Below are 27,681 nucleotides of genomic sequence, written 5' to 3' on the forward strand. Positions count from 1 at the left end.
TTAACCAGGGCAAGTGCTGGGTCCTGCACTTCTGTCACAACAACCCCAGGCAATGCTCCAGGCTTGTGGAGGAGTGGCTGGAAATCTGCCTGGTGGAAAAGGACCTGGGGGTGCTGGTGGACAGACGACTGAACGTGAGCCAGCAGTGTGCTCAGGTGGCCACAAACACTGGATGAGGGAACTGGGGTTGTTTAGTCTGGTGGAGACTGAGAGGAGACCTTATTGCTCCCTACAGCTATCTAAAGGGAGGTTGTAGTGAGGCTGGTGTTGGTCTCTTCTCCCAAATTACTGATGATAGGACAAGAAGAAATGGCCTCAAGTTGTACCAGGGAGGTTTCAGTTGGCTATTTGGAAGAATTTCTTCACTGAGATAGTGGTTAAGCACTGGACCAGGATGCCCAGTGAGGTGGTGGCGTCATCATTACTGGAGGTGTTCAGAAAATGAGTAGATGTAGCACTTGAGGCTATGGTCTAGTGGTTAGGGAGATGTTGGGGGAAAGGTTGGACTTGATGATCCTGGAGGTCCTTTCCAACCATGGTGATTCTGTGATTCTGCGATTCTGTGATATGAAAGCCAGTTATTTTGCTTTTTCCACTGAGCACAGTCTGCAACTGTATGAAATCTTTCAGCAACCCCCCTATTTTGGTGGGTTTTTTTCCCCTCACATGAGTAACTTATACGCTTTAAAAGGCCTGGTTTGTATGTCTTCCCCTCTTTGAATCTGAATTTGGGTTGGGGCAAAGTTTCAACTTTAGCTTCAGAGAGTTGTGTAAGCGCTAGATAAATGAGTAGACCAGACTGATGCCAAATCTTGTCATGCTTTACTCTGCGTATAGTGTGGGTAGTGGAGTTACTGTATTTACTCAGTAGGCTAAACTTTTATTAAAAGTTACTTTTGCTCATGGAAGTGGTTGACTTAAGTAGCAGATAATTGGCTTTGAAATTGAAAACTGGGTGTGTCTTTCAACAAGTGAAAAAAAAAGGCATCTGTCTTGAATTTGACAGGTGTTATTTATGCAGGTACTGCTCATGTTTGTGTTTTCCTGTTGTGTTTTGAAGACATGAGGTCACAGGTTCCCTTTGTGAAAGTCTCTTTCTGGATGTCCTGGTTCACACCAAAAGCTAAAAAAAATGAAGGCTAACTGCAGAACGTTATTGAAGAATGCTGAGGGAATTACAGGCATTTTTGGTATGTTAATTCCACTTTTCTTCTGGGGAAACGTTGCTTATTGCCAAGTCTCTCATTAACCTTTCAATCAAGACTTGATCACTATAAACCCTGGTGCTACTTTGACAGCAGTGGGCTCAGACATGCTGCTCTGTTATGAATCCTGCTTTGATACCTGGTTTACCAGAAACACTGTAGATGTTCTGAATGAAATCAAAGCAATTGGAAGCGTTTGCTAAATGTGTACTTTAAAAAATTTCTGTGTGATAACATTAGGCAGACAAGGAAGGTGACCTTTGAAAGGGAATTCATTCTTAGCCTAGTGTGTAGATTAAAGGACTTGTTTGTGTTAGAAAGCATCAGAAGAATTAAGTGCTGGTCCTGCTAAAAAGAAAGCAGAAACAATCACCAGTGTCTAATAGATTTTGACGTTGGTAATGTTCTTAGAATCCTCAAAGGGAGCATTAAAATCTGTTGAATAACTTGGGACTTGGGAGAAATCCATATAAGAAAGTGAGGAGAGAACACACGGAAGTGCTGGTCTCTCTTATTTGATTTTTTTCAAAGGGAATGAATGTCTTTCAGATAATAAGTTAAAAGAAGCTGATTTGGATTCACGTGCTTGAAATATTCAAGTGCCATTAAGACCCTGATAGCAGCAGAAATATAAAAGAGAGGGCAATATACTGTATATCTGCAACTTTGAAAGCTGTCTCATGAGCATATTGTGTAAGTCATCATCCCTGTAGGAAGACCAGTGACATGTGTTGCTATCTATTGAAGTACTGATTTTGGACATTAGAAGAATGAGGGAGTGCCCACAGACAGAAAGGATGAGAGGCAGGTTTTCGTTCTGCTGTCTTTTTTTTTCTTTCTCATCTAGTATGGTGGATGAAGCCTTGCTCATTTTTTAGGAAAATAAAGCATGTACTAAGAGCTGTTAAATGATCTTCAGATCACAAACGTTAAAATGATTGACCAGTTAGACTTTGGATAAAAGACCTCTAAGCATGAGGAGCTTGATAAGGCCGTGTGTGACACACCTGCGTTATGGGTAGTGGTGACAAAATATTCTGTATTGGTGGCTATGGATTACTGTAATGTTTTAGCATTTGCCGTTCTTGTAAACATCACATTGCAACTTCCTTAGAAGTAAGTATTTAAATTCCAATGTTCTGCTGGAAGTACAATTGAATCAATTGCATGCAGCCCTTTAAATCCTGATGGACCATTCATCTTTCCTTGCTTTAAATCAGTTTTGATGTTCAACAGCTACAACTTAACGTCACAGAGGTGGCTGCACGTCAGTGGTGGGTGAGGCTTTTTGCAGTGGTACTTCACTCTGGGATGTTAAGAGATTGATAAGGTGAAGCATGTAGTTTGCTTGGATGAAAGAACTCGTAGAAGTGGAAAGTGTTATTAATAATTATTTGAGGACTTATAACTCTGTAACAGTGTTCTAATTTGATTTCTAAGCAAACTGAAACTTGTTTAATGAGCTGTTGTATTGGAAGTATGTGTTTTGTAACATGGAGCAGATGCCAACAGAAATGGAAATAATGTAGCAGTGACACTTGGAATAACAGTGTTGTAGTTCATTGCCTCCGTGTCATCAGCACATTAGTCTCCCTGTTCCTCAGACTAACTCACCAAGACAGCACTTTCTCTGCTGATACTATCTGTGTCATGATACACGCCGAGTGTATAAGCTTGCCTACAAGGAATAGACCAAACCCAAATTCCCTCAATAAAAAGTGCTTCCACATGCTGAGCAGTTAGCTGATGATCTTGATTTATAAGTTAATATTCAACATTCAACTCCATATTTTCATAAATACTTGAATTTAAAAGGATTTGATTTGTTTCTAAGCTGCCTAACTGTCTGATATTAGGGGAGGCTGTAAAATAGGAGAATGTTACGGAATTCTCTGTAACTTTTTATTGTGCAGTAACGCATACTATTCATACAAGGTGGCTGAGGCTCTGGGCACAAAATGACATGTGCAGTTAAAATTCCTGTCTCCAAGATGGTTGGAAAATTAATATAAGTCATATAGAATAAGATTTTTCACAGAATATTCAGAAATGCATAGAAGTGATTTATTCTGAAAACTACAAAAAAAACTTTCCAGATTTCCAGATTTTTCCACTTTCCCCCGGGGAAACAGTAGGTCGTCCTCAGTTCTATGTTATTGGCCAAATGAGACTTTTACTGCCTCTAAAATCTCCCTGGTTTCCCTTTTACATCAGGGATATTTAGTATTTAAAGTATCAAATGGTATAGCCAGCCAGGCACAGCACTGCTTTAGGGAATTAAGAATGGCTTGAAGGTGTATCAGAATTTCAGTCATGCCATACCTCTATACACAGAAGTAACCAGGCTCCTGAAGATGGATATGGGGAATAATGTTGCTGTTGCTGATCTTCTGGGGATGAAATAATCTTAATTATTTGAAAGATAATCAGAATGGTAGTATATTAATCAATTTAAAGAGTCCTGACAACTTACTCATAATGACATTCAAAATGTGCTTAAGGAAAAATACATGAGAACAGCTTAGTGTGTGTTATGTTTCAGGAGTTGTAGGTGGAAGTATTGTGATGATAAGAGCCTGGATTTCTTCTTACATGTTTTTTGACATCTCTGCTTTTAGTAATACTGAGTCATCTTCCTGTATCTTGATGCCTGCATCACTAAAAACTGCATGCAGACTACTTCTCTCTAATATTTTAGGGTTTTGCAGAAGATGCTCAGCTGCGAGGCACTGAAGAATGTACTGTCTTAGAGCATAGAGCCCTATATTGAGACTGGAGTCAGAATCCCTCACAGCAGCTACAGCAGGGCTTGCTGTCTCTGCACGTGCAAATGAATTTCTGCCTGAGAAATCTTGAGCAGAAATAAAATAACCTTAGTCTGAAAAAGATGTTTTGTCTTTCTTTACCGTCCTGGAGACTGCAAAAGAATGCAATCTCTCCTCTTGAAGAGGGCTTAGTATTAACAAGTCTCTGCTTCTGTCTGGTGCACAGAATGCACAGAAAAGTAATGAGCTTGTTTTTCCCCAGGGGAATGGAGTTGTGTACAGAGTTCCCACCAGTGTGTCATGGAGGTGGGATCTGACCTCCTTAGGTCCTTTTTGTAAATAGAATCAAGAAGTTGAAGAGAGGAATGGCGTAATGAAAACTTCATAGGCCTATCAGCAAGGTAGAAAATGTGCATCTTTCTCAAATGGAATTGCATAGCGTATGGTTTTTTGGAAGTAAATATATGTTCCAGTGATGGCAAATGTCATGTTCCAGATGACAGGGTCGTGTAGTTCAGATGTGAGAAACTAACATGAGTGGGTTATTGGTTAGCAGTCTCTTTTCTCAGATTTTCTTATATTTCACAGGACTTCAAATTATTTTATTGGCAGTTGGATGTAAGCAGGCAAATTATAATGCTACTGGAGTTCAACATTAATGACTGTGTGAGAATAAATTTAAAGTAGTTTATAACAAGGCAAAGATATTGGTTGCCAAATTAGTTGCATGAAGCCTTGAAATATGGATATTATTTATTTTTCACCATTGGCAGTGTTCTGTCTCCACCTGGGTACCACTGGAATAGTGTCATCACAAGACTACCTCTGAGGCATGAAGCATCTTCTTGACAGCTATTTGACAATGTGCTGCAAAGTGCCTACATTCCAGCCCACATGCTTTCTTGTAGTACTGCTTAAAACTTGAACTGGGGAGGAGCTTAGCTGTTGTAGCACTAAAAATGCTGCTGACCAGGTAGCAGAAGCAACTGCCACATCAGAGCTTCAGTTTGTTGTAACCAGCTGCCACATCTGTACAAAATGTGCCACTTCCAGCTTACAGTAGGAGGGTGCTAGGTAGCTTTCACTGCTGATCCTTTCCCTCTGGACTCAGCAGAGCCATCAGCCAATGTGGTTAGAAAATATTGTGAGATAGGGCTTCTCATCAGTAGTGCTGCACCTGTGGTAGCTTTGCTTAGAAGCATGCACTGGTGCATTTTTTGTTTGCAATCCCACATGAAATACTCAGTTACAGCTCAAGTGAAACTGTGTAAATTAGTCACTGTCACATTTAGGCATTAAAAGTGGAATTGGTAATTTATAATAATCACAAATGTTTCTCCAGGTTTTATTAACAAGCAGACTGGCTGCCAAAATGCTTTCTGGAAGACATTTTTTTCTTTCAGCTGCTACAGGGAACAAAACAGTTATTATGGGCATTTAGATAAAGATTAACGGTTTCAGCAATTCATTTGAGTGTATTTTACTATACACTCCACATCAGCACAAGCTGTCATTGCCAGCATGATTTGTTGCCTCCTTGATATAATTATACAGTGGACACAGGATGGTGTAATTCATTTTATGAGCAGAAACAGATTAATCAACAAAGCAAAATAAGGTTAAAAAACAAACTAGACACATATTTCTTAATTTTTTAGCAAGTCCTGATTTCAAGCACGAGAAGTGAGATGCCTGACTGCTGCTTTAGCACGTTTTGTTTCATCTTGTCTTCATGCATTCTTTTTTCATTGCCCACATCATGCCTTTTTTTTCCCTCAAGGTGGCTTTGCATGCCCTGTTTCAATCTCCAGGAAAAGCAGTACAGCTGACTGCTTCATACGTGGTGCATCTGCAAGGAGTTCTGTGGAATACTGTAGGAGCAGTCCATGAACTCAGGACAGGGTGTGAAGAGGTTACTAGAATGATAAGAAAGAAGTAAAAAAATATTGCAGGATTTGACAACAATGCAGGGCAGGCTGCAGACATTACCTTTGCACTTTCATGTGTTTTGGACAGGCAAAATCCATTTCCGAGCGTACTACTTTTTGAACTTATCATCTTCCAAGGAATCAAAGAGTAGACAGGCTATATTTTGTTTTGTTACAACTAGCTCCATTTTTTCTTCCGCTTTTGTATTTTAGGATGGTGTAAAATGAAGGAAATCAAAACAGAAGTGAAAAATCAGCTCTTTACTACAAAGGAGATAAACAGGGGTTGAAGGAGAAAAGAACTCATTACAGAGAGATTAGAAAATTAATTGATTGGTGTCTCTGACAGTTCCCATTGGATGTCTAAGGATCTTGTGAAAAGAAAGCATAGTCTCAAACATAACATTTCTTCCTGTTATTCCTTTCTCTTGCATAGAGACTCCTCTGAAGCATCATTAGATTCAAATTATTTTCAGTGAAAGATTTCACAAGTAAAGGGCATGATAAAGTAAGTAGAGGTAGTGTTATTCCCCTGAGAAGCTTACTATGACTAATACTCAAACTATAATAGGGAAGTCTTCTGCTTGGCATCAAACTTAGAGATTTCATAGGGGTGATTCTGTTTCATGGAGGTTTTGGGATTCCTGTGACATGGAGTACCTCTCTCCCCAGAATTACTACTGGGCAACTGGTTAATTCACTGAGGTCTGAGAACTTGGCCATATGCATGGCTTAATGTGAACATGGGTGAAACTTGCAGTTATTCTGTTTAGGGAAGGACCGATTACTATTTTTTTTTCTCCCTAAGGCTGAGTGTTGGCATAAAGGTACTATTCTTGTCAAAAATGACAAAGTATTTGTAACAATATTTTCTTCTTTACTGGCTGTTTTTCCTAGATTTATCATGTGTTTATTTAGCAGCTACATGTGTATGGTTTTTATGCTCTTACATACACACGTATGTAAGAATAATATGAAAAAGTCACATATTGGTTAAGTCTTTGTTAAATATAATTTTTTTGTTGTTGTTATTAAAAGCTTCAGTTACTGTGATTATAAAAACGCCAATTTTGTCAAACTAAAAAAATACACATAATTTTCACCTGACTGAATGATGTTTGTAGTACAAAATGCCAGTGCCTGGACATTATATTATACTTTCACTAGATTCTCATTTTTCTCTGTGGGCTGAACAGCCCTGTTCTTCTTTTCTTGTCCTTGATGTGGCATAACCATGCTATTATTGGTACATATTGCTTACACATTCCAAAATTAAAATGGAGATAAAGATAAATTCAACCCTAGTTTAGACAGGGTACTGCTTGCATGCGATACTTCTCAGGGTAGATGTGCAACTTTCACCTCTTTACCTTCACTTCCCTGCTTTGCTTGGTGCCCCTTCCATTCACCCAGGTGACTGAAGCGGTAATGGGTGTGCGTTACAGGAGAAGCATTGCCACTTAAATCTCTCCTGTTGAAGAGGATAGTGGAAGGAGCCATGCTATACAAATGGGCTCAAGCATCCATAAGGAAATCCGTCCGCTTTTCAGAAAGTTTGTCACCAAAATCCATGGGATGCAAAATGCAGAACGTTCATTGTCTCTGGAGTTCTCCTAACACTGTTATGTCATGCTATTGCTGCTTTCTTAATTGACGGAGGAACTACCTTTTCCAGTAGCTTTTCAGTTTCTTGGCACCTTGCTCTGTGTGGTAGCCAGTGTTTGCTGTGAGGGCATCACACACGCTCGGACCCTTGAGCAGCTCCTGCTTGGCCACACCAGTTGCTTGGTCTCATTAGAAACAATAGCATTGCTTCTAGTTAACTTATGGGATAATTTGGAAATCAAATAATCTGTTCTAGATTTTACATAGGTCTAAAAAAATGTAAGCTGAAAGTTAGCTTGGGAAAAGCCCTTCTAAAGGTCCATCTAGGGAGAAAATTTATTAATATGCTAACCCAGCTAAGAAGCAATATTTCTGCCTAGGACTTTTTCATTTTAGTGGACTAGATAATATTTTGAATGAAAAATAGCCTAAAGCCAAAAATAAATCTCTTGGGGAACCTGGTGCCATTTCTAAGTTATAGGCATAAAAAAGGAAGAGAACTGTATTGACTCTGAGGATGAGGACCATTGTGAGTACAGCTGGATTTCCACAAGGATGTGTGCTGTTCCATGAAGCGCTTGTGAACAGCATCTGGTATTCTGTATACTAATATGTGCTTGTAGCTCTGCATTCCACCCTTACAAATGCGAGGTGAAATTATAAACACATGTACGTTCTACATAGAAATCAGCAATGAAAGCCACACAAATGAAACTGCAACAGAAAGTCCCGCGATATTGTCTTCGCTCTAAGGCAACTGTGTTTTAGTCTAATGAAAGAGGGCCCTGAAATAATAGCTTTCTGTAAAGGGAGGGAGAAAAAAAGACTAAAAGTAGCTGTGGGTTTTTTTTGGTGCCATTTCATGAAGAAACTTTTTTTTTTCACTTACAGATTTAAATTTTGCACTGATGGTTTTGCTTCCGATTTGAAAAGTAAATAGTGATGGTATAGGTACATAGAATCCTAGAAATTATTAATTTGATTCACTGGAACTGGACATCTGAAGAAAAAATGTTGACAGCTGTACACAGAGATTACTTGATCGTCAGGGTCTTTTTTGACTTGACCATCAGTTTAAATGACCTTGATTTTGGTACACCTAAATTTAATTGGAGTCTTTATCTAGACTTTATGGGACTGATCTGAAATACACCAGAACACACAAATTTTCAAAAAACAACAGGAAAAAAAACAAACAAACAACAAGCAATAACCCACCTAAACCCAAGGTAGATACAATATCTGTAATGTATTCTATGTAAATTACATATACGCATCTTCTATCCTGTTCTTCCTTGCTCCCAGTCCGAAAGTAGGTAAAATAAATAGATTGCATATTACAGGCTGTATATCAGAAGTGCATAGCATTCCCAATTAGAGTGATAATTTTAGAAGTACTTAGCTGTCACTTAGGTGTCCAAATATTTGGCCCAATTTCTAAAATGCTTTGTACATGTGAGTGTTTTATCGGCAGTCATATCTCAGGTGGGAAAATTTGAAAGAAAAATCATTTTAAAACTCCACCTTTGTCATGAACTACTAATTACCATGATCTGTAGATAGAGCCATGTGATCCTCCTTCTCCCCTAAGCAAGTGCACACAATTTTTATAATGGGAGCTGGTGGAAACTTACCTTTACAAGCGTCACCACCTTCCATTGGAGATGGCTCCCACATGTCATTGATGAGGCTTGCGCTGAAAAGCAGACCTAATGAAGGAATTTTCTAGCCCTTGGTGCATCTGTAGCACTTGCTCTGTTGGCAAGTTCATATTTCACACTGCAGGAGATTGAAATGATTGAATAGGCAAAGGAGTTTTATTTCCAGTAGCTTGTGTATCCCTAGACTCTGACTTGGCATAAAACATCTGCTTCATGATCTGTTTGAAGGCCAGTTCCCTTCCACCAACAAAGGTTACAACTTCAGGCAAGCTGTGCCTTCACTGGCAGGGGGAGATTTGCCTGAAGACTTAATTTAGTCAGAAGCAAAGCATCCTCCCACAGAAATCCTTTATTCAATTACTTCTGAAAAGGTAGCCAGACGGTAAAAGTATTAACGTACTAAACAGTGAGTGAAGGAGACCACTAACTTCTGTTGTATGGTGTTTTGTGAGAAGCTGTTATAAACCATTTCTGTTTGTACGTATGCATGTGTGGCTGGGAATAAACATTCGTTATTGTTCTGACAAAAGGCAGAGATAAAGAGAGGTGACAGATACTCAACATGTACCTGCTTACGTCTGCTTCAGCTGTAGTTTATGCATATTTTCAGTCTGCAAACTTAATTGGTGTAATATTGATGTAGTTTCTGCTAAAGTCTTAGGAAATAGGCCCTACAAGATGCAATATTTGGATATAAATATGTGCATTTGATCTTTTTTGTATTCATGGTAGGGACATAATTTCAGGGGGGTTTGTCTCCTACCAAAAAAGTCAGTTTTTGAAAGACTGATGGAGATTTCTTTGCAGAAGTGTGATCTTGTTCCACACTTACATATGTACAAATAAAATCCAGGTTCCTTCTTCCAGTAAGATATTTTGATTCAACTTTTATTATAGGATCTTATTACTCTCTCTGTATTTCACTGCCTTTGATGAGCAGTCTTTGCAACATATGGCTATTTTTACTCCTCAGAAAAAAAACAAAACAAAACAAAACAACCCAACCTTTCTTTAGCTAAGAAGTAATTGAATATTTGCATATTTCCAAGAAGCCATGTGAGTTAAACACTGCATTCATCTTCTGCAGTTCTTAGGCTGCTTTTGGTTTAAGAATAAGAACTATTGCTTTTATGAAGTGCCTTTTTCTATAAAGTCAAAACCTCACAGCAGTGCACAGAAAGCTAGTGCTGTAAAGGAGCTAAGTAGAGTCTTTAATAGAGAAAGCTAGGTTGTAAGTGTTTTTGTTCCTATGGAGCAGATAGATTTGGTTCCATCTGTTCCATATTCATAACAAAGGAGCTCCGTTGCAGGAAGACAGACTTCCTGGGAGCAACATGGTAATGATCTTTCCACCACAGATTGAAAGGATTTGAAAATGGTCACTCAGCTCAGCAGAAAGCAGCTAGCTCTGGTAGTGCATCATGGCTGCTATTTTTCTGCAGCTCTGTTTCAAGATACATGCTTTTTTTCTGAATAAAACAAAACAAAACAAAACCATAAACTGTGATCTGCTCCCTCTGCCTGTTCCCCCTCCCCTTGTCAGTTCTCCTTCTAAGGAGTTCAAGATGTTTTCAAACAAAAGTGGAATGACATGTTACAAATACAGGGTCAATTTTTCTTTATTTGATGTTGGTATTAAAGGCAGAAGTGAAAAATTACTTACTGCCAGTCTGAGTTCTGTCTCCTGAACTTTTCTCATGATCTCTACTTTCTCATCTAGAAGATTCTGTGAATGAAGTCCACAAAATGTGTGCAGAAATTCCTTGCTGGGTTTTGTAATTAGGATGCTCCAGTGCCAGCTTTGATTACACACCTCATGGGCTTTCAGAAAAAAAATAAAGTCCAGCTTGATCCAAGAAAAAAAAAAAAACACTCTTGTCTCTGCAGGATATTTCACAAAGAGAGAATAGAAAAATGCAAGAGTGTACCACAAGCACTCTTACTTGGCTAATGAACAAATTATTCAGTGACCCTTAGAAGGTGAACTGAAAGTTCGCAGAGATCTTAAAAATTAACTAGGAACACAGAATGAGAAGAAGCCTCCTGCGTCATTGTTTCTGGCTATGCAGTCTCCAGAAGAGGTTGGAGACAGACCTAGATTTACCGTCATCCTTGATGGTAGACCTGGTGGGGTGTGCTAAACCCCATGTGTCTTCATGCTCTGGGACATCTGGTGCCTGAGACAGCTGTGAGAGCGGGATGGGCAAGCAGCAGGCATGCACAGCCCGCCTTAGCTGGTATTGCAGCAGCCGTGTGAGCATACGCGGGGTTTTTTGGCTTTCCAGCCAACAATACCATATTGTATAACCCATAGGTTTGTATGAAACCATCCACTTCCCATGTTGCTTAAGACTCCAGAACAAACAGTACACACCGATGCTTACCCCTACTCCAAAGTGAGAGATTTGCTCTCAGACTGGGATAGGTTGGTTGGTGGTAGGTTTTCTTGAATGCTGTGTGTTTTGCTGCAGTAACTCAAAAAGAACATACATGCATTTCAAGTGACTCTTTCTAAATAAGGTGAATGAACGTGTCTGGTTTTTGGAGAAACTCAGTACACTGAGCCCTCTTTTAAAGATGAGAGGAAATAAGCCATATGATACACACTGTCATGCAGCTCTATAGAGCTACCAGAACTAGATGCAGTGCAGATGTTCGTTAATAAGAACTAGCCAAGAACTGAGAGATAAAAATGTAAGTAGACCTTCATGATTACAGCATGGGATGGGGATTGTGCATTTCACTGGCAGGGTTGCTCTAGTATGACCAGGCTTGACGTCACCCATGAAGGAGTAGAGACACTGTGTGAGGTCAGAGGCACTTAAATTGAGCAGTGATGGATACTCTGTGGTTGAGAGAAGTTAATTTGAGAGAGGTTTTGTCCATCTATTTTGAAGTGAAATATGTGTCAGCAGGTAGATTTCAATAAAGTGATTTTGTGTTTTCCCGTGTTGTTTTCTGGATGTATGATCTTAGATACACATGTGCAACAACATTAGAAGCTGCTCACAACTTGGTTACATGAGTTCCTTAACTGGTTAACATGTAAAAGAATAGAGGAGCAAGCTTGCAGTGGGGAGTGCTTGCTTAAATCAGAAGGTAGTGGGTGGAAAATAGAGATGAGAGTTTCCTAATCTTCTTGGGCGGGTTATTACTGTGAAACATGGACTTTTCTGGAAGAGAGGTAGAAAAAGGCTTTAATTCTGTGAGAACAGTTGTTACAGCATTCAGGAAGAGAAAAGCTCAAGAGGTACTTGTGTGTTACAAAAGTCTGATAAAATAATCATTGCTTTACAAAATGGTTTCCAAACCCCCAGGACTTCTGAGTTCCAGTTATGGAAAAGTGTACACATATATATCTAATTTTGTCTTTCATCTGGGAATGATCACTGGAAATAGGGCTAAACATCCTGTGGTATACATTAGCCTAAAAAAAAAAAAATGCACAGAAGGAAATAATTTATGGCAGAGTATAATGAAAGGTTAGCTAACTCATGACTGTTTTGGACTTTCCCACAGCATAGTTATGACAGCCTACAGTCCTCTAATGGTGTAGGTGAGATGTCAAATTCCTGACAAGGCAGCAGTTCTCCTTGATGAGGCTGTGACTAGTCTCACACAGGTTGGCTTTTTTGAAATACAGATTTCAAAGCATTAGTATGACCTGTGGCACTGAACACGAGCTAGACGAGTGAAAGAAAGAAGTGGGAATCTAGAAGTTTAAAAAAAAACTTACGTCACTTGATACACTGGACAAATCTTGGCTAAACATAAAACTTCAGCTTGATGTGTTCCAGAATTTTTCATGGTAAAAGTGATAAATAGGAGAGTTAAAGAAATCCTTTTATGGCCTGGAGAAAAATTTCTGGCTCATATAGTGGAATGATTGATAGTTCAATAGTCCTTCTGCAGGACTTGAGCAAACTGGGAATTCACCTGATAAAGATGTACTATTATGAATATAGCACTGTCATCTCTTAGTATGTTGGTGCTTTATTCAGTCATGGCCTGGGACCCTGCTATAGGAGGGATAATGAAAATTATGAGAATCTTTTGTCAGAATCAGAGCTTCGGTTACAGAGGACTGTCTTGTGGTTCACAAACTTTACCTTTTCTATTTCATATCTGGTTCCCATCTTGCATAAGTTTGGATTTATCTGTGTAAGAACTGACTGTGTGCATAAAGGTGTTTTGTTTTTTTTTTTTTTTCCAAAGTCTGTGCCAAGGTGCTATTAGAACTTTGCCAAGAGAAAAAGCCCTTCAGAAACCTTTTGAGCAATGGTATTATCTCTTAAATAGTGCGTTTGCAAACTTTTGGGCATGCATGTACACTCAAACACATTCAAGCTTGCATTATCCTCACTGTTTGCCTTCATTTTAAATAACAACAAAATGCAACCCACAGTCTATGCTTTTTTTCTAAATTTCCCCTGATCCCAAGGTAGCTTCCTGAGGATCTGTTCCTGCCTTTACACCTTCTCCCTCCTCCACAAGACATAAACAAGGTATTGCTTTGCTTAGGTGAGTCAGCAGAAGTAACATTTCATGGCTACGTATGTGTCACAGTCCTAGCACAATACAACATTCATAATTACTTCTGTATTTTTATAAACTGGCAGAGTTTACAAGCATGGCATAGAAAGGCAGAATTTGTGCAGTTTAATCACATGATACGATGTCCACAAATTCCATGTGGGCGAACATGTTGTTTTAAAGATCAAAAAAACAGAGGGTCATTACTAGCAGGACTATAATGTCTCGTCAAAAGATTTACTTATGTCTCATTCTTAGCAGTGAAAATTAGCAAAATGGATAGCCTGCTTAAAGAAAAACATTTTATTTCTAGTGATACCAAGGGAAAACTAAAGTACAAAAGTGCTTATTGAAAAAGTATGAGGAGGATATATTTTTCTCTAAGTGCTCTATTTTATAGTATTAACTCGTATTAGCAATTTACTCTAATACAGTCTTAATGTTCTACAATAACTGTATTTGGTTTTGTTAATGCCACTGAAAACAGTAATGAGATCTGAGGTTTTTATTTCATTCTAGTTAATAAGTTTTGTTTTGTTGCAACAGTAAAGTATGACATCAGTCACTTATATTGTGCTAGTGAAGAAACGTTAGGGCTTATTTTACTGTATGCAATACAGTTCACATTTATGAAAGAGTGATACAAGATCTCACATCTTATATGAGACAAAGGCCTGCAAATATTTCGTGTGTGAGTGGCTATATATTGTATCTTTCATCTATACCTCCGTATATTTCGCAGGAGATTACGTGCATCTAGAAGTCAGTTCAGAGTAGGATATGCCTTTTGTTTATTTCCAGCTGAGCTTTATTTGTTGTGGTTTAGATTTTTTTGTTGTTGGTTGTGGTTTTGCTTTTGGTTTTGTTTGGTTTGGTTTTTGTTTGTTTGTTTGGTTGGTTGGTTTTTTGTTGTTGTTGTTGTTTTGTTTTGTTTTTTTTACAAGAAGAAACACCACAGAGGCCAGACTGATTCTCTGGGAGGCTTACGCTGAAGTTAGATGACAGCTTTGCCTTGGTTCATAAACAAACATAACTGTTCATGCTTTTATGAAAACAAAAAGTCTTTGCAAATAGCAGCTGAGCTTGGTTCTCGGATTAGTTTAGGGGCTGGTTCAGAGGAACAGCTCAAGTAGGATTGGAGCTTTCTGCAGCTAAAATATATCTGCTTTGCTGTTCTTCTGGTGTGAAGGGTACAGGCTGCCCTGCACTGAGATGATTTTGCGTTTTCCTGAGCTAAACTGGACTTGACAACTTGGGAGAACATATGATAACAGTATGATGATAATAAACCTTTGGACTGGATCCGAAGTGAAGCTCTCTGCCTCATGTGAGCCCTGAGGTGCTGCTAACCCCTGGAGGTGCCCAGCACTGTGAAGGACTGAGCTTTGTGATGTTTTGATGTTCTGCACTGGAAACATCTGACTCAGATACACCAGCTAGACCAACAACGGAGAAGTCTTGTCATTAAATTACCCTCTAGAGCAGATAAGGGACCTTTCTGAGGGACTTAATGGGGCTAGACCATGCTAAGAGCAAATACTGGACAAATGGCTTAATTAACCTGGAAGTCCAGTTTTACATCTCTTAGAATAAAAATTAGATTTTGGGTTGTGTGACTTTGATATGTAATCTGCTTTCATTCCATGCATCCTTCAAACAGATATGTAAGCACAAGGCACAAGGAAATAAAAGTATTATTTCACAATCCTTTTGTTGTTGTGCTCATAGCTTTTATCATCCTTATCTCCACTACTGTGCACTTTGTGATTTACGTGTTGCATGAAGTACAGACTATGGGTGTGCATATGTGTGGGCACACAGAGAGATGAGCGCAGAAACACGGTGTGATTGGTTTAACCTTCACTTCATAGAAATGTCGTTGAGCGTGCAAGACTAAAGCAAAATATGCTTTTTTTATTAGCTGCCCTGTTAATGCTGTGGATGTTAAAACTTCATTTGGAAATGCTAATATTCATAGTACTTTTTCCTGTATTAAGTGATAGGCAGTATTAGCTGTCACCTTGCATATGTTTGTTTATTTGTTTATTTTCCTTTTTAGGTAATTTTTCTTAGTTTTCAAGTGTTGGCAATCCTAGATCATGTGATTTTCCAGACAAGATTCTCTCTCTCTGTCTGTTGGCTTAAGATTCCTTAGTCTTTAACTTGCTCAGTAATTTGTTTCAGTGATCTCATCTTCATGATGATTAAATACAGAGAGATGGTAGACCTAACTATAGCAAAGGTATACATAAGTTTAGTCATGATTTACTGAGGAAGTGTGCTTAATTATTAGGTCTGAAGAACGAGTAAGTCATGGACATTCAATATTTTAACTTTCTCAGAATGGAGCCATGTTGGAAGGAGAGAGCAGACATGCAAAGACTTTTTAAAATTAAACTCAAGTCTTGGTGAAAGCTAGGTTTTCCATAGGACTATTATTTATCTGGTTTTAATTTCTAACACTTACAGGGAGAAAATGATCAGTAAATCCTTTCAGGTAGATTCTTTTGTGATAAATAATTTTAGAGGACCCCTTCACTGTCCTTAGATACGGGTCTTACTTCATGTATGCACACAAAGGAATGTTTTATTGATTTCATTAAATTCTAGCTGACTTTTTCAGTTGTACCATTTATGCAAATTTGTAACTTTTTTCAGTCTAAACTGTGAGAAGAATATTAATAACTAATTCTGCATTTACCTGGCTAATTTACATACATTTGTGTTGTATGGTAAATCACATGAAAACCTACAGGGGAAAGGCTCAGCTCTTCTAACAACTAATAGGCTATTTTTTCTTTTGACTTGCACAAATTGAGAAATACTGCCTGTGGCAAACATAATGGAAAACTGCATTTTTAATGCTCTCACACATACTCATTTCTTTACAAAGAAAGAAGCAGATGACTGTTCTTAAAAATGAAACTTTCTAAAGCTCTATAGCTGACACAGGATATTGAATGCTAAAACACTTTACGTTGGTGGAATTATGATTTGCAGGTTGTATAAGGTTACCTGTATATTGGATTTGACTAATGGGAGTGGTATTGTGCCTGAAAGGGCTAGAGGCAAATCACAGCTATAAAAATTTTTTTCTGAAAGATTGTAACTTGCAGGACTAAGAGAGTGGAAGGACTGGGTAAACATGAGTTTCTGATTTGCAGCGCGCAGAGTCCCATATATGGGGTTGCTTCAGGTTCTCTCTTGTGGTGTTTCTCCAAGTGATTGATTGCAGAAGTTACATGTGCAACACTTTTGACTGCGCAGTGTGTGTTAGGTGCTTACTCCAGCAATATGATAAAGATGCATCATATATAGATGCACATGGCATCTCAAGTTAGTGTACTGGGGGGAAGCTAAAAAGCAATTCTCTATTGGCTCCCCAGTCTGAACCAGTCTGTTCAGTGCTTGTGGTAGAGTGCTAGCATTTGTCTAACACACAGAGGGTGTTGGTAGTAGTGTATCTGCAGTGAGCTGAGGGGAGATCTTGGTGTCGTTTCTCAGATCTTCTCTACAACAAGACCCACTTTGCTGGACATCGTAGCAGAGAGTATAAGAAAATATTCATCACAGTTTTAAAAAAAGTAGTGAGGACTGACTTGTCTCCACGGTGTTTCATGAACACTCCTTTGTAATCCATCAGAGAATACTCCAAGTGAACTGGCAATAGTAAATACAAAATAGTAGAAGAATTACCATCTAACGGAGTGTCTGCAGCATGTTATGTCAGGATGGTGAGATGGGGGATTTTGGGTTTCTGCCTGAGGAAAGGAAGCTTCTTTACGAGTCTCCTTCTGTTCTAAAGCAAAGGCACTGTCTTAGTGACACAGATAAATGGAGCGCAATATGTACACCAGAACATTCCAGTTTTGCTGTCTAATAGGGCCCATAGTGGATTATGCCTTGAATATTAAATATATTTTTGTAGTGCTAAGTGAGGATTTGAATTGCATGTATGATTTTTTTTTTCCTCTGTCAGAACTTGTGTTTTAGGAAGAGATGCATTGCTTTAATTAGAAAGCTAAGAATGAGTGAGGAAGCAAGCAGAGGAAACCACTGGTTACATATGAATATCAGTACATAGGGTGGTTGAGACACTTTTTATATGTGGCATCCTAATAACTTGCTCTTAGGTTAGAAACTGAGCCTCAGATAGTTGCCAAAAAAATTGCTGTCTGTCTTAGGAAAGGAAATAATTACAACTTTTGTCATATGGCTAGCAGGTCCTGATAGGCACATTCTTTTGAAATTTTAATACCTTTTCTTTTTATACATTTCCTTTTTAATTAGCTTGCTTTGTAGGCTCCTGTGGCCAGATCTTGATGACTCCTTTAAGGATTATTTTTGATTTAAGATAGCAAATTCAACTGCAAAACTGTTGGAGAAAATAACCCACACTGTTTTCTGTGTACGTAACTTTTTGTTCTCTCTCTGTGTCTTCCTGCAGTCATTGAATAACTCTTCTGACCTAACCTGTTATTTATATCTTATATATTAATATAAATAGCAAATAATGAAATATTTATGGTTTGGCTCTAGATGAGGAGAGAGACTAATTTTCTTCACTCTCTTCCCTTTCCTTACAGGGTATAAAAATGGTAACTAGAAGTGGTTCAGAGAAGACAGAATTTTTTTAATCTAATTTGTCTTTATGGACCATATTTGGATCCAGATTGGATCCAGTTGTATGTGCAGCAGCGCATTGCATTGTTTTTTCCTAGCGCAACTACTGGATGTGGAATTTTCAGCTCAAGAATACAGAGATCATGACTTGAATTTCTTCTGAATCGTGGAGTATTAAAAAAAACTAAAATGAAGAAATCCAACCAGTTATTTTTATAATCGTTGAAGTGTTTTCATGTATCTTGTGATTTCAGAGGGATTTTAGTGTGCATTTCCTTCTAACCTCAATACACTGTGTAACCATGAAGTCTAAAACACGTTCTTTAAAAGAGAGACCCAGGAGCTTGTTATGAAGTTGCTGGTAAAGGTGAGGTGGGGCAGGGAAGGAGTGAAGTATCATACTTAATATAATGACAATAGGAACTAGCAACACTGAAGAGTTCCTCTTCTGTTTTTTTTCATTGTGATTCTTCCTAACACAAACTAAACCAGTCAGACCTTTTGGATTCTAATATCATTCACAGAAAAAAAGGAAGATATAACCTCTTTTGCTTCTTACAAGAGATCTTTTTTCCCAAAGGTGTCTTTTTGTTGTGCAGCAAGGCTTCAATTGACTTTTTTTTCCCTTGTGAATTTTGCTTTTGAAATTGAAAGTGTTGCTTGGGACAGGTTCTATTAGCATCAGAGGCTTCTTGCTCTCAGAACTGGACTCTATTTTATAGCTAATATCACCTTTAAAATGGGTGAATAGAAAAGCCTTATACCAAAGCCTTAGGAGCTAACCTGCTTTTGTGCAGAAAGGAGAATGAAATTTCCCTTTGTACCACCTAGGAAGGAAATGCTTCCTTACATTGTAGTTAATTTCAGTTGAATGTAGCAACAGCAGCAATGCTTTATCTGGGAAGCAACTTTCACAGATCCCAGCTGACAAGCAGTAGGTCTCTCTTCTTTCTCGAGCTCAGCAATGGTGCTCTCATGCAAGCATGCAAAAGAGTGTCAAGGAGTCTGCCAGGCTCTGCTGCATTAGAAACCCACCTTTCCAGGGAATTAAAACACCTTAAAACCCCTGAACTTCCTTCTGGTGACACTTTGCTCCTTCTTACCCTTAGATCCTGAATAGGACTTAAAACTTCAAGTTGAGATCAAGCTTCAAGGCATTAACTTACAAAAAAACCACCCCAAATTTAATGAGAATTCTTGGCTTTTTGTAGCTGAGAGCAAGTGTGGTGTGCCTAACATTCAGAGGAAATGCATCTTCAGCTTGTTGCTGAAAGAGAGGGGGAAAAATAAGCCAGCTGTTGCCATCATGTCCTGGACATCTTAATTCAACACGTGGGGTTTTCATAGGATACTGGTGAAAACACTGCAGAATAAAGAGAGCAAGGAAGAGAACAGAATGGTATTGATGAACTTACTGCAATGTGTGAGAGAACAGATGATATGAGCCAACCTGACTCTTTCTTGTGGGTCTTAATTACAGGCAAAAACCACAGCTGGTCTGTGTTTTTTCTTTGAAAATGAAGAGGAGAATGGAGAGGGAAGGGGAAAAAGAAAGAAAGGAGGAAAAAAAAAAAAAATTGCAACCATGCAGTTTGGTGGTTCTTACTTTTCTAGGAATGCCAGAGAGGCTGCAGTGTGTCCCTTCATCACCTTGGTCTTGGTTGTTGAGGCAGATGTGAGACGAGAACAATTATGTCTTTTTTTTTTTTTTTTTTTTTAATTCTTTATTATTCTTTCTGGAGGAGTAAAAAAATTATTAAAGAGGAACCTTTCTGGGTTTATGGCAAACACTGACAGTACATAATTTCCCTGGTAAGGAAAAAGCACATTTTCATACCTGTTGTTAAAATGGCATCAATTTCTAAGAGGCCGATTTAAATGCAACTGGTATGGTTGCAGTAGGACTGCACTTCATGATACAGTCTATAGTTGCAAACCCATGTAAGCACTGGTAGAAAAATACTTAGGCAAGGAACAAATATTAATATTTTTCTTAAAAAAAACATGGCAACCCACTAGCTCTTGTTTGCTCTTACGTGTGTGCAAATATGATGCATACATAAAAACTTTATATATACAAAGCAATGATTTTCTGTTCTTCCAGGTAGAATACTTCTGGCTTCTTGGTATCCTAGTTAGTCACTGTCTAGCAGAGTATTGTAATAAAAAGCAGTGAACAGAACATGCTCCTTTATGGACATAAACAACAGCATGTAAGCATAAAACTTGCCTTTAAATAAATGTGTGTCCTGATGCACTTCTGAAATAATTTTTGAGGAGGAAAGATCCATTAGTGATAAAATTACTGTAGGGACTATTCCGGCTAATGTTGCAAATGTTATTTCCACCTTTATGCTAGTAATGTGGTAATGACTATAGGATTCTTGTCTTTTGAGAAATCTACAACTGTCTGTTCAGTCTGAGCAAAGCATTTAGCCAGTTGTGTATATTCAGTGAAGGCCACAGAAAGGACACAACTTCCTGAATATAAAACCACAGAGTGCAAATATTGTGCTCTAGATAACACACCACTTACTGTAAATGTCAACAGAGGGAGTTTTTCTGATTTTGATTTAGTGAGAGCCTATAGCAAAGCCAGCTGCTAACACTTCTTAACTGCTTGTCATTGTGAAGGGGGGAGCATCATTTCTTCACACTTTTGTATTTTGATTAAAAGAGGGAAACAACTTTTCAAGCACTTCCCAACAGGTGCAGAACCACAGCATTAAAACTGTATATGCAAATGGATTTTCACAAGTAAAAATCTGCATGTGCAGGTCAGGTTGCTTGGTTGCCAGCGTGCATGTTGAACTTTAGGCCGATGTACCGTTTCAGAATTGCAGACCTTGATGAAAGTTACCATTGTGTTCAGATTGGCTGACAATACACTAAGGAGTCCAGTCTGTGGTAACAGGCAGGAGTATTTCCCTATAATCAAGTATTTTGAGGAAAGCGCAGGTCTAGAAAGGAAGTTTTTGCAGCAGCTCTTATTCCTGGTAAAAAATTAGGTGCTAGCACTAGTCTTATGTGTATGAGCTGTTGCATAATTGCTAGATGTATTGTTTCCACTTATTCTTTCTCTCCTAGTACAGTAAGTACTCTTAAAATGAAATACGTTTGAATTGAAAATTAAAAGGGATGGCAGAAAGAGGGAATAAGCTGGGTTTGGTTGGTGAGTTATATAACACAGGGAATCATGTTTTGGCTGAAGTATTTTCTCAGCAAAGGCAGATGTATTGGAGCATATGGAGGCAGACTACTGTAGAATTTAATGGTGTATATTTCTACTTATGTGGAAGTATATACATAGTTCTAATTTTAGCATTGTCACCTTCAGTGTCATTTTGCTTTTACATTCCTTTTTGGGTTGCTGTAGCCTATGGCCTAGAGTTTTAAGACTGGCTTTTCTCTGTGTGGTTTTAAATTTTAAGAAGTGTAATTTTTCAGAGTAGACGTCTACATTACAGCAGAAACCATACTAAAAATCCTCTTGAAAAAGATGAGGAAAGGTGAAAGGAGAGAACGAAACATTGAAAATACCATGTGCTTCACTTCTTCTGTGCAAAATAAAAGAGAGATTAAAATAAAATCTGCAGTTCTTCCGCTGCTTTTGCGTAATCAAGCTACTTTGTGTACTTGAAGTCCTTACAAAGGCTGACACATGTCTAGCCCTTCAAATGAAGTGAAGTTAAAGGATATTTTATTTTAGCACAAAATATTGTTTACATTTTCACTGTCTTCCACTTGTCTCTCCTTCTTTCCCATTTACAGCTTCTGCAATTCCAGATAATGGAAGGAGATCCTGTCTAAAGCTTAAAGTTTTTGTGCGACCAGCAAGTAAGTTCTTGAGATTAAGCTTTTGAGGGTGGCTTTGTAGCGCATGCTTTACTGTGTGGTCTAATAAACAGCAGTAAATCTTTTCTTTTTTTTTTTTTTTTTTTTTTTTTTTTTTTTTATTAACTGTTAGATCTTGTGTGTCTGTTCTGTATAGCAACATCTGTGTTATTTTCTTATCATTTTTCATAAGGCTTTGTTTTAATTACAAAGCAGTCGCTAACTTGTTGTTTCTTAAACTGTTGTAGAAATAGAAGACTACACTGGCATTTGGGCAAGTGCCACAGACTTTAAGATATAAATATGCTTATATATATAGTAAAGGAAAAAAGGAGAGAAAAAAAAGGGAAGTGGGGAGTTTAAGGGTGTTTCACTAACATATTTGGCTGTTATCTCTATTTTTGTTATAGACAGCTGTATGAAAACTATAGGTGTTCATGATCGTGTTTTCGATGTTAACGACAAAGTAGAAAATTCATTAGAACCAGCAGGTTAGTATGCTTAGAGAATCTCTTTTAACAAATACGTGTATCCTTCTGGTGCTTCGGTACTTTTTTCTTCTTTCTGCATGCTTTGCATGGTACAACTGCTCTGCTTTTGCACAGTTCTAGCAGTGCTGATATTACTTGTGATATATTCTCTCTGTCCTGGCTTAATGCAGAGGAGGAAAAGTGTTGTTTTATTTGTCTCTTGGGTGACATGGTTTAATAAATATGGTGTGTGCCAGTGTGAAACTTTCACCAATATCCTGAAGTCACTGGCCCATCCATTCCAAACAACCAGCATCTTAGCAAAACGCTATTAACTGCGCCCCAAGTTTTAGAATTAAATTAAATGGGCACACATCATTTATTATGTGGTTTCAGAAGACTTTCAGAAGAAGAGAACCACTGTTTAATGCTGTTGCATGATACAAGCATGCAGCTGGCAGTGTCTAAGTAAGAAATCAAGTCCTTTAAAATTATATACGTTTGTACATATACACACAAAGAGTGATGTAAATTCCTATCCTTTTTTTCACTGAAGCAAACAAGTTTTGGGGTGGCTATTCTGTCTTTTTTGCAAAACACTGTTTTAATAACAACAATAATGCTTGCTATGATAAAGCCCCACATCTGCCCATGGCAAAGTTACATTAACCTCCACCATGATGTCTCTGTGTGGAAAGTGTGTATGTATTGTTTGTATGGCTGAGGTTTATGACAGGTAGAAGCATATTCCATTCTAGGAGTGTGAGTGATCCCACCAGCTTCAGTTGGGATGGTTCATGACATTGAAATTAGGTAGATATGCAGGAAAAGTATTTGCAGTAGTAGTACTACCTGTTTGCTTTATATGTACCTACAAGCTGCACACACATTGTTGTGTTCAAGCTTCAATAATTAAAATACACAGGCAAATAAACAAATTATAACAGAAAAAAAATTACATACACCATTTAGTTCGTACCCCGAACAGATTACCAAGATTTTTTTTTTTTTCCTCCTGTTGTTGGTTTGAAAAATGGATCATCCAAGTAATACTCGATCTTAGTGAACTTGCTGAGCACTTTTTTTCGGCACTGGTGCTCACTTCCCATTCTGTGACTATACATAACTAGCACCATCAGAAAAGCACATCATTAGGAATCAGAAGGCAAACCAGGGAACCAAAGTTACACAGAGAACATCCTGCAGTTTGCAATAAAGTACTGTTCATGTTACCAGGAGGAAATAATAGCTTTAATGAGAAGTTTAGGTACCAGACCATTCACCATAGATAATCAGTCATTACCAGAACTGCTGACTGCTGTTACACTTTTCTGTTCTTATCCCGTTAGATTTGCTGCTGCCTTGGTGGATCTTGTTGCATGTGGTCTGTGTCATGTACTAATTTACCTGCCTCTGAGGTGGATCTTCTGCTTCTGTGCTCTCCCCTAACCTGCCACTGTCTTCTTCCACAGCAGACAGAAGAATTGGGAGGCAGGAGGGTCATGTTCAACAGATTACTTACTGTCACCTTTATTTTAAAAATCACCATTTCCTTCATTTATGAACCCTTGGAATTCCACTGCTGTTGTTCAGGAGTTTGTGGGAAACTGGTCTATAGAGATCACACTTGTTTCAGAAGTGATGAAAGTAATTTGCCATATTCCTGTCCTCTCCTTCTCTTCCTCCTTAATAATAAAAATTAAAAGTCACTGAACAAAAATCACAGCTGAGAACATGTGGAAAATTATACCTGAAGCATATGACATAAAGCTCTGTGACCTGGAACATTCATGGCTCTAAAAATACGGGGTTTTTTTCTAATTACTGCTGGTATTCCCAGTCTTTAGCACTGAACTTCCAGATTTTACTCAGGAATTTTGTCCTTTTCATCAGTCGCCTTCAGTGTTTATAATCAAGCAAAACCTTTTCCCCAAGCATTAAAGACTGTGCAGTGTTATAACTCCGCACCTCCAAGGAAAATTAAATTTGTAAAATGGTTATGAGAACCACAGATGAATTGTGTGCTCTAATATGCAGGTGCAGAAATCTTGAGACTGCATTAACAGAAAACTCGGATGATTTCTTGAAAGGAACCTCTTAATGTTATGTGCAAATTAATACTTCTGTGAATAGTGGCTTTGTAAAAGTGACATCACAGAAGATCTCTATTTTACATTTTAAGAGAAGTCATCTTTTTAGTTTAGGGTTTCTTTTGCTGATTTGTTTTTTAGCAGTAGCCAGTGTTCCAGTCATGGCAGTATCGGATAGTCAAAGAGAATGAGGATTTATTACTGCTCTACACTCGTTCTGCTGTACTGTGTTTTAGTGCTGACTCACAGATGTAATTAGGGCAAAATTGTTAACATTCGATGTTGCGAATTCAGACTTATTTGCAATTCTGCTGATGATGGAAGAGGTAGAAGGTAATGTGCATCATACTCCTCTGTAGTTTTAGTTCATCAGCAGTGAGTAAATGTTTCCAAATTGTGAAGAGATGACTAAATATATAGCAGGAGATAGAGCTGACAGTTAGAACAGGGATATTTTTCCCCCATAACGTCTTGGAGTATGATTTAATTGGGAAGCTGCTCTTCTGAGGTACTGTATTCCCACTGCAGCATCACCAAAGCACAGGAGTGAAATTTTAAACAGCTTTTGGTACTGACAGCCAGCCACTGGTACTAGCACCTTTCAGTAGCCAGCATTCACTGAAATTTTTAGATTCCTCTGGAATAATTCTGGAAGAAAAATACTGGGGTATTGTTCAGAGCTGAAGTGCCTGGCAGGATCTCCCTGCTGTACATGGTGAGAAGCTGTAACCAAAGTGATTCCAGCCAGTCTTTCCCACTGACATCAGTGGGACTTTCATTGGATGATGTCCATTTCTTACAAAGTGAATGTATTTACAGCAGATCAGTGCTTGCTGTTCATACTTTTGCCTTGAGCAGCACTGAAGGCCTGTTGATGAACCTGACAACTGTAGCATCAAGCAGTGCTGGAAAACAAAACAAAAAAAAAAAACAACAAAAAAAACCCCAACAAACAATAAATTGCTTATCCAGCTCACAGTGCGTCTTGCTGTGTATCTGAGTGGGGTCTGAAGAGCCTGTTAACCTAAATTATGCTAAGTACTCGACCTGCTTTTGTGCAAAGTGTCAAGGGTGTGAATGCGAGGAATCTTTGTTTCTGGCTAGAGCTAAATAAGGTGAAAGGCTGTGCCCAAGCAGTGTGGTGATCCCAGTGTCCTGAATCTCTCTCCCTTTGGTGCCTTTAATTGGAACTGCACAGCTCTCACCACATGTAATGCTGGCAGTGCAGTTTGTTGAGATGGGAGCTACAGGACAGATACATCATAGTATATGTCGACATCTCTCATAAAGTTGGGGAGCTTATTACACTAAGTAGTGAGATAACATTAATTTTCCTGGAAACCTAGGCACGCTAAAATAGCTTAGGAATATATTTTGAGACCACTTCACACTTCCTGAACAGGTCTAGCTTATTTCATTCATTTAGTACTTAGAAAATTCAAACCCAGAGCTGACTTTTTATGGCAAGCCTCAGACAGTTTACTTTTAAAATAACTAGATGAGATAGCTGTGGATGGAGAGGGCTTTGCAGAGAAAAATACCACACCTATAACAATGCTGGAGTTGAATATGCCTTTACCTACCATTTCCGTGTGTTACAAGCTACGGCTTTAAGGCTGATCTTCAGTTTACAAAAACTAAACAGAGGTTTATTAGGTATCATAAATTTGGAATTTGCCACTGTTTTCTTCTGCCACTAATGTATAAGCATGTTTTCCCAACTCAGCTGGTTCTTTTTTTCTTTAGTCTTAGCAAGATGTGTGTAAATCTGTATTTTGTGTACCATAAAAGGTAGTTGGCTACCTGTGAGATTTTCCAGACCGAGTGTGTGTTCTATAAAATCAGAGATGGTCATGTGTTAGCCTTTAAAATTCTGTTTCAAGAAAGGGAGACTGGACTTACGTCCGCTGTGTGCATCTCCAGATGTTGTATACCTCAGTGAATATTTTATGCGTGGAAGTGGAAAATGTGCCTGGGCTTACATGCTGTCATTTCAAATTCAGGAGCCAAAATCTGTAACTCGGTAAGAGGATTAACCACGAAATTAATTCTAAGCACGTGCAACTGTTCTTCAAGCCCTTTTGAAAATCAGGTGTTTTTATTTAGCTCCCTCCCTATTGACATCGCTATCTAATGAGCCATCCACAGCTGGAGCTACAAGGCTTTATTAGAAGAGGAATCCTTCCTTCCTCAATCTGCTGAAATCAGACTTACTTTCTGCTCCTCCTGTCTTCGGTGGGAGTTCTGCCAGTAAGAAGTGCAGGACTTGGCCCCAAGTCGGTTACATAATGAGGTATTACACGCTGGTGGGAGTCCATGACAGCACAAGGTTCATTGCCCTATTTCAGAAAGGCACTGAAATCTACTTACGGTTGTCGGCTCAGTGAGAGTTTATTAAGGATGCAAAATCTCATTGGAATGTGTGCTTTCTGTTTGAACAGATGATACCGTACACGAGTCAGCCGAGCCATCCCGTGGCGAGAACGCGGCACAGACACCAAGGATACCCAGCCGGCTTCTGGCAACTCTCGTGTTCCTCCTGGCAGTGCTTTTGATATTATAGCACAGTATGCTCCGGCAGCCTGTCGCAGAAAATATCAGGGTCTTGGAACATCAAAGATCCACCTAACTGCTCATCCCAGGAAAGGGACTTTATTGTTTTTGCAGATGTCAAATTGTTATTTTTCCCTTTTCCCTTTTTTTTTTTCTCCCTTTTAGCCTGAACTCAGCAAAAATTTGAAGGGGATAACTAGCTTCAGCACCCGTCCCTACCTACCTTGTGACTTTCTTAACCCCTCCATATAAATAAAAGGACTCCAAATGAAAATGCCAAACTATAATAGTGACACTAGTGATTCTTATTTTCCTCTGCATTCTCCTTTAAGAAGTCACCTCTGCTAGCTCACTGTGTCATCCTTATGTGGACAAGGAAGAATAGTGGCAGATGCAGTCAGTGAAGGATAAGAA

At 38.6% G+C, this 27,681-nt stretch overlaps 1 protein-coding gene across 1 annotated transcript in view; it reads left to right on the plus strand.

Moving 5' to 3' along the window:
* The window catches only part of EFNA5 (ephrin-A5), a gene marked incomplete at its 5' end in the record, with an annotated part of 35,850 nt that extends 8,442 nt beyond the window's left edge, over positions 1–27,408 (plus strand). The window contains 3 exons of the mRNA XM_008949488.1: positions 22,092–22,157; positions 22,565–22,645; positions 27,156–27,408. Of these exons, the coding sequence (XP_008947736.1) occupies positions 22,092–22,157; positions 22,565–22,645; positions 27,156–27,277 (269 nt within the window). The remainder of the gene's footprint in view (positions 1–22,091; positions 22,158–22,564; positions 22,646–27,155) is intronic.
* Positions 27,409–27,681: the final 273 nt, after the last annotated feature.

Source organism: Merops nubicus, unplaced genomic scaffold (genome assembly GCF_000691845.1).
Source record: "Merops nubicus isolate BGI_N331 unplaced genomic scaffold, ASM69184v1 scaffold13151, whole genome shotgun sequence".
Taxonomy (NCBI): domain Eukaryota; kingdom Metazoa; phylum Chordata; class Aves; order Coraciiformes; family Meropidae; genus Merops; species Merops nubicus.